This window comes from Aegilops tauschii, chromosome 4, assembly GCF_002575655.3.
Source record: "Aegilops tauschii subsp. strangulata cultivar AL8/78 chromosome 4, Aet v6.0, whole genome shotgun sequence".
NCBI lineage: Eukaryota > Viridiplantae > Streptophyta > Magnoliopsida > Poales > Poaceae > Aegilops > Aegilops tauschii.
This window is the reverse complement of record NC_053038.3, coordinates 90,112,835-90,124,196: the sequence shown is the minus strand read 5'-3', so window position 1 is coordinate 90,124,196 and position 11,362 is coordinate 90,112,835. Positions and strand designations below refer to the sequence as shown.

At 41.6% G+C, this 11,362-nt stretch overlaps 1 protein-coding gene across 6 annotated transcripts; it reads left to right on the top strand.

The window, feature by feature from the left end:
• The first annotated feature begins 499 nt into the window (after nt 1-499).
• Nucleotides 500-7,834, top strand: LOC109744041 (uncharacterized). Of its 6 annotated transcripts, none has more exons than XM_040386754.3 (6): nt 500-797; nt 1,550-1,631; nt 2,261-2,309; nt 2,398-5,098; nt 5,201-5,572; nt 6,523-6,992. In XM_040386754.3, the coding sequence occupies exons 4-5, from the start codon at nt 2,425-2,427 to the stop codon at nt 5,569-5,571; spliced, it is 3,045 nt and encodes a 1,014-aa protein (XP_040242688.1). In that variant the 5' UTR covers nt 500-797; nt 1,550-1,631; nt 2,261-2,309; nt 2,398-2,424; the 3' UTR covers nt 5,572; nt 6,523-6,992. The 6 variants fall into 6 exon arrangements, with proteins under 6 accessions (XP_040242688.1, XP_020158721.1, XP_040242689.1 ...); XM_020303132.4 differs by having other exon boundaries at nt 1,545-1,631; XM_040386755.3 differs by lacking the exon at nt 2,261-2,309.
• Nucleotides 7,835-11,362: the final 3,528 nt, after the last annotated feature.

Genomic DNA, 11,362 nt, shown 5'->3' with positions numbered 1-11,362 from the left:
TGACTATAGCTGGCCAAAGGGGCCGTTTTTTCGGGCCGGCCCGTGAGCACGCCGGCACGGCCCGCCTTGGGCCAGGCACAGCACGGGCTAAACGGGCCGAGCCCGGCACGCGGCATGCCCTCGGCCGTGCCTGGAGGCTGGGTACGCGGGCCGGCATGACACGACCCGATTACGTTTTTTTATTTTTTTATACATTTATATATGACCCAACATGTAAAATAGGCTAAAAAACGCTCAGTGCGTCAAAAAACAGGCTGAAAATATGCGGCCCACCGTGCTAAACGGGCCAACGTGCCGGCCCGTTTACTAACTGGGTCGTGCCTGGGTCTGGGGGTGCAGCACGCGGGCCGGCACGGCACGGCCCGTATAGTAATCGTGCCCTGGCGGGCCGTGCCGGGCCAGACACGATTACGATGGGCCGGGCTGTGCCGTGCCGGGCCGGCCCGTTTGGCCAGGTTTCCGGCATCGCAAGGGAAGGGGAATTTGTGGGGTCCAAGCCTGAACGGCATGCCTGACCTCGTTTCGCTTCCCCTCTCCTCTCTGCCGCCGTCGTTGCTGGCCTCCTCCGGCCACTGCGCACGGAATCCACCCCCGACGACCGTGATCTCACTCGCGCCGTATCCCGTACGAGCATGGCGGCGGTCTGCAGGGGCCGTGGCGGGGTTGGCGAGGGAGAAGGTGGTGCTCTCACCTCTCACGGAGGAGGGGCAGCACAAATTCGGGCCATCTTCTCGATTTCAGTCCGCGCTTGGGGCTCTGCGCTCTGGCCCGCGCCGCCGGTGGGAAAGCACCGCAAGGTGAGGGAGAGGCAAGGAATGGACGACCTTCTGCTTAGTTTTCCTTTACCGATTTATTTACCTTTAGTGTGAGATTGTTCAGGAATTCAGGTAGGAACTTGGTCCCATAGTCGTCCGCGCCTCACCAAATCGGATGGTGGTACCGTATTCTGGGTTGGTTTGTTTGCTGATAGAAACTTGCATTCTAGCGTGACACTGAACTTTCTACTCCTGAATATGTGAAGCGGTGCATCCATGTTTTGTTTGGGTCCAAGGTGAAGGTGGGAACATGTAGGACTGCAAATTGGACAGCCAGTCACCCTTGATCCGTGAGAACCAGGGCTGGCACCATGTCCACACCTGCTCGGCCAGGCAGCTTGGTCGAGAATTCAGGCTTGCTGCTCCTCTCTCAGTCGTTCCTGGTGTGAAGAACTGTAGCATCATAATTTAGGATAGGGATATCATGCTGTCATCGTCTAAGCAGGACAGCTCGTGGAGATTAGATCATCCACGGGGCTATCATCTTAAAAGCAATATGCGAGTGTGGTCATTTTCTCCTTTTTCTTCCGGGACCATGGGTCGTCGTTACTCACTAGTTGTGTAGAAAATTACATATACTAGTTTCTTTTTTCCGAAAAATATATACTAAAAAGCTAAAGTTAAATATCTATTGCCATGCCTATAAATGAGGGTGCCAAGCAGCTAGTTACTTGTAGCTACGGCCGTTCTACACCCAAATCAGACAGGATTTTAATGTTTCCTTTGCAGTTCAGATGACACAATCATGCTGATTTTGGGGATGTTTGTGCAACCGTCAAATGCTGGCAGGATGATGGTGGTGGACATGAACTCAAGGTGTGTTAATCTCTACTAACTTTTGAGTCTTGTAAAAAAAATCTTGTTTTCAGAGTTCCGTGAAATTTTATGCAAGTGTTTTAGCTAGCTCCTTTCAAGGAGCTCCATGGTGCTTGTTAGTTGGTTTAAATGACAACAAGGATGATTCCCACAAACAATTTTTAATGGGTCATATTTCTCCTTCCACCTTTTTCCACATCTCCTCACTCCTACCTGTAGTATGATTATTGTATGCCTGGATGGTGCAAAGCTATATCTGAAGCAATAAAATAACATAATCAATCCTAATCACAATTTGGGATGGATCTGAAGAAGGTGCCTGTTTTGTTTCTTCTTATAACAGGTCATCCGTGACTAAATTTCAAAAATAATAATTTATTGTGTAATAATTTCCAGAATTGACCATACCCGTAACATATTTGTCCATATGCAATTGGGTTTTCTAGCATCTGCTTCAGTAGTTTAGGTAGGAGGTTCGTGAATCAAAAGCTTCCACGTGATTGTAGGACCGTAGGAAATTCAGATATCTCAAATCTAATCAGATTAGTAAAAGACTATGGTTATTATAGTAAATTTGCGTTGGCTGGAAGCCTGTAATTTCACTTATGTTGTTCTGTACTTACTTGCAGAAAGACAGTAGGCAAGTCCTGAGAGAGGGATTGAAGTATAATTGGTTAGGTAGTACTTGACATGACATGATTTTTCGCTAACATCAACTATTGGCTATCTAAAAATGACCTTATTTTTGTGTTTGCATGTAATCAAGATCTTCAACAAAGGCAGCTAGCCAGCCATGAAGATTACTACAATCATGCAGTTAATCTTGGGGTTCATTGTTTGCAACGGACATGTCATCATCTGTGGCTCCCTGTATGGAAATGAGACAGACCAATTGTCACTGCTTGAATTCAAGAATGCAATCACCCTCGATCCAAAGCAATCCTTGATGTCCTGGAATGACAGTACCCACTTTTGCAATTGGGAAGGTGTTCATTGCAGGATGAAGAATCCATACCGTGTCACTTCTCTTAACCTTACAAATCGAGGTTTAGTCGGGCAAATCTCTCCTTCACTTGGAAATCTAACATTCCTAAAACATCTACTCCTACCAACAAATGGGTTTACTGGGACAATTCCTCCATCCCTTGGTCATTTGCATCGCCTTCAAAACCTCTACCTGAGCAATAACACACTGCAAGGGAGGATACCTAGTCTGGCAAACTGTTCCAACCTCAAGGCCCTATTGCTGGGTAGAAATCAACTAGTTGGGCAAATTCCTGCAGACTTGCCTTCTTACCTTCAAGTGCTGCAACTTTCAATTAACAATCTTACTGGAATCATCCCTGCTTCTCTTGCCAACACCACATCGCTAAACCAGTTTAACATTGCGTTTAATAATATTGAGGGCAACATCCCGAATGAGATTGCCAAGTTACCTGCGCTACATATTCTGAACGCGGGTAGCAATCAATTGACAGGCAGGTTTCAACAAGCCATTTTGAACCTTTCTACTCTTGTTACCCTTATCCTTGGTCCAAATCATTTAAGTGGTGAGGTACCATCCAATATTGGTAACTCTCTACCCAGTCTCCAACAGTTCGCATTAGCCGATAACTTCTTTGATGAAAAAATCCCATCTTCTTTGATCAACGCATCCCAGATACACATTTTTGATATATCAAAAAATAATTTCACAGGTTTGGTGCTTAGGTCCATTGGCAAACTTTCTGAACTCACAAAGTTAAACCTTGAGTTCAATAAACTCCAAGCACGTGATAAGCAAGATTGGGAGTTTATGAATAGCTTAACCAATTGTACTAAGCTAAATGCCTTCTCGGTAGAGTGGAATCATCTAGAAGGCCACATACCAAGTTCATTATCCAACCTTTCCATTCAACTTCAACATCTATATTTGGGGCGGAATCAATTGGAAGGGGATTTCCCTTCTGGCATAGCAAACCTTCCGAACCTGATTGTTTTAGGAATGAATAGCAATCAATTTACAGGTGCCATTCCCCAATGGCTAGGAACTCTCAAAAATTTGCAAATACTAGCTTTAGCTGACAACATCTTTACAGGGTTTATTCCATCCTCCCTTTCCAATTTATCTCAATTGGCATATCTCCTTCTAGAATCGAACCAATTTGTTGGCAACATACCACCAAGCTTTGGAAAGCTTCAAAACCTTGCAATATTGAACATGTCCAGCAACAATCTTCATGGTTTAGTACCAAAGGAGATCTTTAGAATTCCACCACTAAGGGAAATTTATTTATCCTTTAACAACTTTGATGGACAACTTCCTACCGACATCGGTAATGCCAAACAACTCACAAATCTAGAACTCTCTTCAAATAGGCTATCTGGAGATATTTCTAGCACTTTGGGTGAGTGTGCAAGTTTGCAAGATATAAAGTTGGACTGGAATGTTTTCAGTGGAAGCATCCCCACTTCGTTACGCAAAATAAGTAGCCTAAAAATTCTCAGTGTCTCTCACAATAACATTACTGGGTCAATTCCAGTGTTTCTTGGCAACCTACAATACCTCGAGCAACTAGATTTGTCATTCAACCATCTCGCGGGGGAGGTCCCAAAAGAAGGAATCTTCAAGAATGTGACTGCTCTGCGGATTGAAGGAAATCATGAGCTTTGTGGTGGGGCTCTGCAGTTACACTTAATGGCATGTTCTGTTATGCCTTCAAATTCAACAAAGCACAAGCTGTTTGCTGTACTCAAAGTGTTAATCCCAATAGCTTGCATGGTCTCACTTGCTATGGTCATACTTCTCTTATTGTTCTGGAGGGGGAGACATAAGAGAAAATCCATGTCTTCACCATCATTTGAAAGAAATCTTCCCAAAGTTTCTTTCAGTGATATTGCTAGAGCAACAGAGGGGTTCTCAACATCCAGCATTGGAAGAGGGAGGTATGGTACTGTGTATCAAGGAAAACTATTTCAAGATGGAAATTATGTTGCCATAAGTGTCTTCAACCTGGAGACAAGGGGAGCACCAAATAGCTTCATTGCAGAATGTAATGTCTTAAGAAATGTGCGGCATCGTAATCTGGTTCCTATACTAACCGCATGCTCAAGCATTGATTCTAATGGCAATGATTTCAAAGCTCTAGTGTATGAGTTCATGCCTCGAGGAGGCTTGCATGGACTACTGTACTCAACTCAAGACTATGAGAGCTCTTTTGATTTGATGCATATTACAGTAGCTCAAAGGCTAAGCATTGTTGTGGATATAGCAGATGCACTGGAGTACCTACACCATAACAACCAAGGAACTATTGTTCATTGTGATATGAAGCCTAGCAACATTCTTTTGGATGACAATATGACAGCTCATGTTGGAGATTTTGGTCTTGCAAGGTTCGTAGTTGATTCAACGGTATCATCATCTGATGACTCATACTCAGCCTCTTCAATGGCGATAAATGGAACTATTGGATATGTTGCTCCAGGTAATTCCTATTTTCATATTCTCATACTGTATTATTTAAGCTGAGAGTAACTTCTGCTCATACTAACACCGGAATTACATTATTATTGCATGTGAACTACAGAATGTGCAACAGGTGGTCATATTTCAACTGCTAGCGATGTCTACAGCTTTGGAATTGTTCTATTTGAGATATTCTTACGGAAGAGGCCGACAGATGATATGTTCAAAGATGGACTAAACATTGCGAAATTCGTTGAAATGAATTTTCCTTCCAGGATATCAGAAATTATTGAACCTGAAGTACTTCAAGATCAGCCTGAGTTTCCTGAAGAAACTCTAGTAGCCATGAAGGAAAATGACCTGGACTGTGTAATTTCAGTGCTAAACATTGGGCTCCGCTGCACCAAGCCATACCCGAACGAGCGCCGCAACATGCAGGAAGTGGCTGCAGGGCTGCATGGAATCAAGGAGGCTTATCTCAGAGGGTGCTAAGGTAATCATCATTTTTAGTGTATGGTGCTGCAGTGTTATTTATAGTCTACACAAGGTTTTATCACTAACTACATTTGGCAGCACCATATTTTTGAGGTTTTCAGAGAATCCTTTTTTGAGAATCATAGTTTTAAATACTTTGACGCGTTTGGTATTTGGTGTCAAGAAAAACTGAAGTTTTATAAACCGTAGTATTCCTAAAACAGTGGTTTTTCTGCTGTATTAGAAAAGAGGCCCCAACATCTTTTTTCTAAACCGAGATAAGCGAGCGCCTCATTATTGTTCCCCTGCTATTTTTTCTAGCGAGTCCATCCATCTTCTTCCGTGTCACCTGCGAACCCATTAGTATCTAATCAGTAAGTAGATTGGTACCCGGTCAATCGAGCCCATCAGGCATTAGCAAGTTCCATGCGTGTGTAGTGTGGTACGATCAATCGCTTCCGCAACTTTCCAGGTCAGCGATCAGCTAGCCATACGCGGCTGCCGGATTTGCTCTTCCCACCGGAGCCCTCGACCATCGCGTCGTGCACACATACTTCACATCCTTCGTAGAAGTGCAGGAGGCAGGGTACACTTCCTTCACATCCTTTGAAGAAGTGCAGGAGGCAGGGAGAGACATACAAGGGATAGCTGTAGACTGCTACGGATCCTAACATCTAGATGAGGATGTGTTGACATCGTGCATGGCCAAACACTGCAGCACTTGACATCGTGCAGGATGAGGCTGAATTAGGTCTAGTTGTCATCCATGCGTATCTGTCGGTCAAAATTAAGGCAAGACAATGCTGGCCAAACACTTGGGTAGTATTACCAAAACTGTTAAAAATGACAGTTTTGAGAAATCGAAGTATTCATTGCCCGTATTTGCCATTCTTTTCCAAATAAGAAACACTACTCTTGTAACTGGCGTGAGTACATAAGCTGCGATGTGATTTTGCAGTTTGCTGGCAGGTACGTTCTTGGAAAATGAACATTGGGAGTAAATCACAACGTGCTGGGTGGGCAACACGCTCTGCTTGTGCCGCTCCTCAAGACAGGGCTTCCTCCCTGATGTTGGTCTTCCATGCTGTTTGGGTGATGGACTGTTTAATTCGGGATATCCTCTTGACTCTTTGTTGTTCCTTTTTTGTGTGGAATCAACCAACGTTTATTAGTAGTTTGAATTAAGGTCACATGGTTGGCATGTTGCTAGTACTATGTAATATTACCTCCTATCTAGACAAATTTAAGACAAGTAATTCAGGGCGGAGGGAGTATGATGTAGTTGTACGCCCGGGCAAGTATTGTAGAGCTGGCAACTATTTCTTACAGCCTAAATCTACATCCTATATATGTTTTCTTGATTTATGTTTGTACCAAGTTTGTTGTTCGAACACTTCATAAATTGAAGGCTTGAGGTCGAATTCCTCATCTTATACTTATTTTGTTGTAAAGCAGTGAAATTACCTGTGTAATCCAGTTTGGAGTTGGTTCACACTTCACTTGCACCAAGTCTGATGCTTGTTAACATATCTCGATTGTTGTTGCTAGCTGTGATTGTTTGATTCTCGGTAGATCAAACGTGTGCCTCTAATACCCTACCTCGTTGCTGATAACAAAGGCCGACTGGTCGGTAGTGACAACTAGAGCTGGCACAAGTGGAGCAAGAGGAGGAAGAACGGAGAAAGACAATGAGGAGAAAACCCATCTAGGGGGAAAGAAGGGGCGACGCCCTGAGACGCTGGATGTGATCCGCGCCTTGGGATCTTGCACGTTGTGCCTCGTGTTTTTTACTGTTTTCAGGGCTTGTTGAGTTGTGCCCTCAGCATTAACCCCAGATTGTATTCTATGTTCGTGTGGACTCCTCGCGTGTGTGTGTTGTGAACCTATGTTGGATATTTGGCTCGGGCGATTTGCTTTATATATAAAGCAGGACGAAAGCCTTTTTCGGTAAGAAGGGGCGACATGTGGACTATGCCACATGGAGCTCACCAGTTGGATGAGGTGATAAACGTTTTTTTTAAGATGGAGACCTTTTTTTTTGAGAAAGATTTTCCTTTGTTTTGTTAGATGGAGGTGACCGGTGGATTATGTCATGTGGCACTCTTGGATGAGGTGAGGAAATTTTTTTCTTAGATGGAGGTGAGTTTCTTTTAGAAGGGTTTTCATTGTTCTTTTTGATGGGGTGGGATTTTTTTTTTTGATGGAGGTGAGGAAATGTTCTTTTTCTTTTGGAGATGGACGTGATCTTTTTTTGTTTTTCCTAAGATAAAGCTGGCGGAAACGACTGCAGAACTTCAGGATGTCCAACGAGCTCGGGCATGGTGGTGAGTGAAAGGCTATGTGACGATGCCATGTACCGCGCCTGAAGCGAGTTTTGTTGTAACGGGCCGGCCATGTAGCTTAATACTTTTTTGTTTGCACAATAATCATGTTCACATCATTTGTTTATTTTTCTCACCTGTTTTGGGAAGGTTCCGCTGGTTTTTTGGGTGGTTTTTCTCTGGTTTTTTCCACGATGAGTTTCATTCGTTTTTTTCTATTTCCTTTTCTTCTTCTTTTTTCGTGTTATTTTGCTCTTTTCTTTTTCAAATTCATGAACTTCCTTAAATTATTTTTTATTCAAATTCATATTTTTTTAATTCATAAACGCTTTTGAAATCCATGAAAATTTTCAAATTTATAAATTATTTTGAAATTTGCTATTTTTTGAATTCATGAAGTTAATTCAAACTGTAGAACCCACTAGCATTTTTTATTTATTTTTACATTTTGTAAAACCATGAACCTTTTTCCAATTCATTAACTTCTTTGAATTCCATGAACTTTATTAAATTTATATTTTTTGAATCATGATTTTTTTTAAATTTACGGAACCCACAAACTTTTACAGATTTGTATACTTTTTTGAAACTCACAAACTTTTTAAAATTTGTATTTTTTTTGAATCCCCAAACATTTTCTAAATCATCAAACTTTTTTTGAATAGGATCCAATTTTTTTTTTCAGATTCATGAATATTTTTGAAACCCGTGAACTGTTCACATATTCATGATTTTTTTCAAATCTGCAAACTTTTTTCAAATTCACAAAGTTTTTTCCAAATTTGTGAACCTTTTTTGAATGCGTAAACTTTTTTCAAAACTTTGAATTGTTTTTCAAATTCGTGCACTTTTTTAAACTTGAAACATTGTTTTGAACTAGTGAACACCTTTAAAAATTTATGAACCTTTTTGTAAATCCACGAACATTTTCTCATTTCATTTATAAAAATAGTTACAAGCGACGCGAGCAAATGACGTGGGCGACAAAAATAATGGGCTAGCGAGCTACCAGATCTTGCGATCGAGAGATTGAATGCTATTGGGCCGCGACCACTTAGCCGCGCCCGAGCGCCATTAGGCGCTAAAGGCATTGGGGATGAGCTCTCCATAAACCACCTTAGCCAACTAGGTTTTCCATGTAACCCTGATACGTCTCCAATGTATTTATAATTTATGAAGTATTCATGTCATGTTTATTATATTTTGTACGATTTTGGTGCACTTTTATATGACTTTTATGGACTAACTTATTAATCTAGTGCCCAATGTCAGTTTCTGTTTTTGCATGTTTTTTGTTCCGCAGAAATACCATACCAATCGAAGTCCAAACGCGATAAAAATTTACGGAGATTTTTTATGGAATATATGTGATTTTTGGGAGGAAGAATCAATGCAAGACGGTGCCCGAGGGCTCCACAAGGCAACATGGCGCGACCTACCGCCTGGTCGCGCCCCCTTGCCTTGTGGGCACCACGGAGGTCGGTTGTAGCCCTTCTTTCGCCACAAGAAATACAAATTTCAGATAAAATCTCCTCAAAATTTCAGCCCAATTGGAGTTACGGATCTTCAGGAATATAAGAAACGATTTTCGTCCAGGAAACAGTAGCGAAAAACAAAAGACAACAGAGAGATCCAATCTAGGGAGAGCTCCCTCTTTCTCCCGGAGGGCCAAGGAAGAAGAAGAAGGAGGGCCCCCTGCCCCTCTCCTCTAGTGGCGTCGGAACACCGCCGGGGATATCTCCTCCATCACCATCACCACCAACTTTCTCTTTCGTTCTCATGGCGATGTGTGAGTAGTCCACCCCCGAGGCTGAGGGTATGTACTAGTAGTTATGTGTTGGATCTCTCTCTCTCTCTCTCTCTCTCTCTCTCGTGTTCTTGATTTGGCACGATCTTGATGTATCACGAGCTTTGTTAATATAGTCGGATCATATGATATTTTTTCCTCTCCTTATCTTGTTGTTATGAATTGAGTCTTGCTCTTTGAGGCTTCGTTATGTTGGATTGAATATTGGGTTTGAGATCACTTGATGTATGTTTTGCATGTGGATACCCGTGGTGACATGGGGTATTATATTGAGTTACTTGATGTATGTTTTGGTATGGTGAGATCGGGGTAATCTATGCATAGGGGTTGATACACGTTTTCGTCCTACGTTCTCTGATATAAACTTTGAAGTGATTCTTTGTCGCACGTTGAGGGATTGTTATATGATTCAATTATGTTAACACTGTTGAGAAATTGCACTAGTGAAAGTATGAACCCTAGGCCTTGTTTCGAAGCATTGCTATACAGTTTGTGCTCCGTTTTATCACTTTCTACCTTGCTGTCTACTATCTATACTACACTTGTATCACCATATCTTCGCCGAACTAGTGCACCTATACAATTTACCATTGTATTTGGTGTGTTGGGGACACGAGAGGTTTCTTGTATTTGATTGCAGGGCTGTTTCAGAGAGACCATCTTCATCCTACGCCTCCCACGGATTGATAAACCTTAGGTAATCCACTTGATAGAAATTTGTTGTTGTCCTACAAAACTCTGCGCTTGAAGGCCCAACACGAGCCTACAAGAATAAGTTGTGTAGTAGACATCAAGCTTATTTTCTGATGTCGTTGTCGGGGAGGTGAGTGCTTGAAGGTATGTCTTTAGATCTTGCAATTGAATCTTTTAGTTTCTTGTTTTTTTCACTACAGAAAAATGGAATTGAAGTTGTATCAAGTTCTTTATCTTTATGATGTCTTTCTTAAAAATGATGGTTCAGAAAATTGTGCTCAATTGTTAGAAGAAGAATTCAATAAAATGTGTGGCAATAGATCCTTCAATGATAATCATGATTGCAATGTTTTTAGTATGCTTGCTGCGAATATACATGATACTAATGATGATTGCACTAGCCATGATAAAATCTCTGAAAAAGGGTTTCTTATAAGCATGTCAATTATTGTGGTGATCATAGATCTTGTGAAAACATGCTAATAAGGGATAATAGATTTTGTAAGAGGCATACATATCAAATAACCGAATGGTTGCTTAAGATGCTAGATGAGTATGCTAGAGAATTATGTTCTCTTCTTCCCATTACTTGTGAAATTTGCAATGAAGGTGGTCATTTTAATTTTCAATGCATACAATTTTATCATCGAATCATGCACAAATATTGTGATGATATGATCACCCTTGAGCATTATAATGAACCTAGTCTATTTTTGGGGCATGAATAAGTAGCACATACAAGTAATTGTCTTGAAGGATTAATTCTCATGAAAGCTCCTGAATTTGATCTGAAGAAAATTTATATGTATTGTGTGGTAAACTGCAATGAGAATGTTTATCTTGCCAATTATATAAAGACGGGGAAACCAATGGAATATGAAGAGAATACTAATGAAAGGGAAGATATTTCCCAATTCCCTCCTATTGTTTCTCATGATGAAACAGGTGACGAGAAGAAGCTTCCTACGCAACCAATCTCTTCAATAAG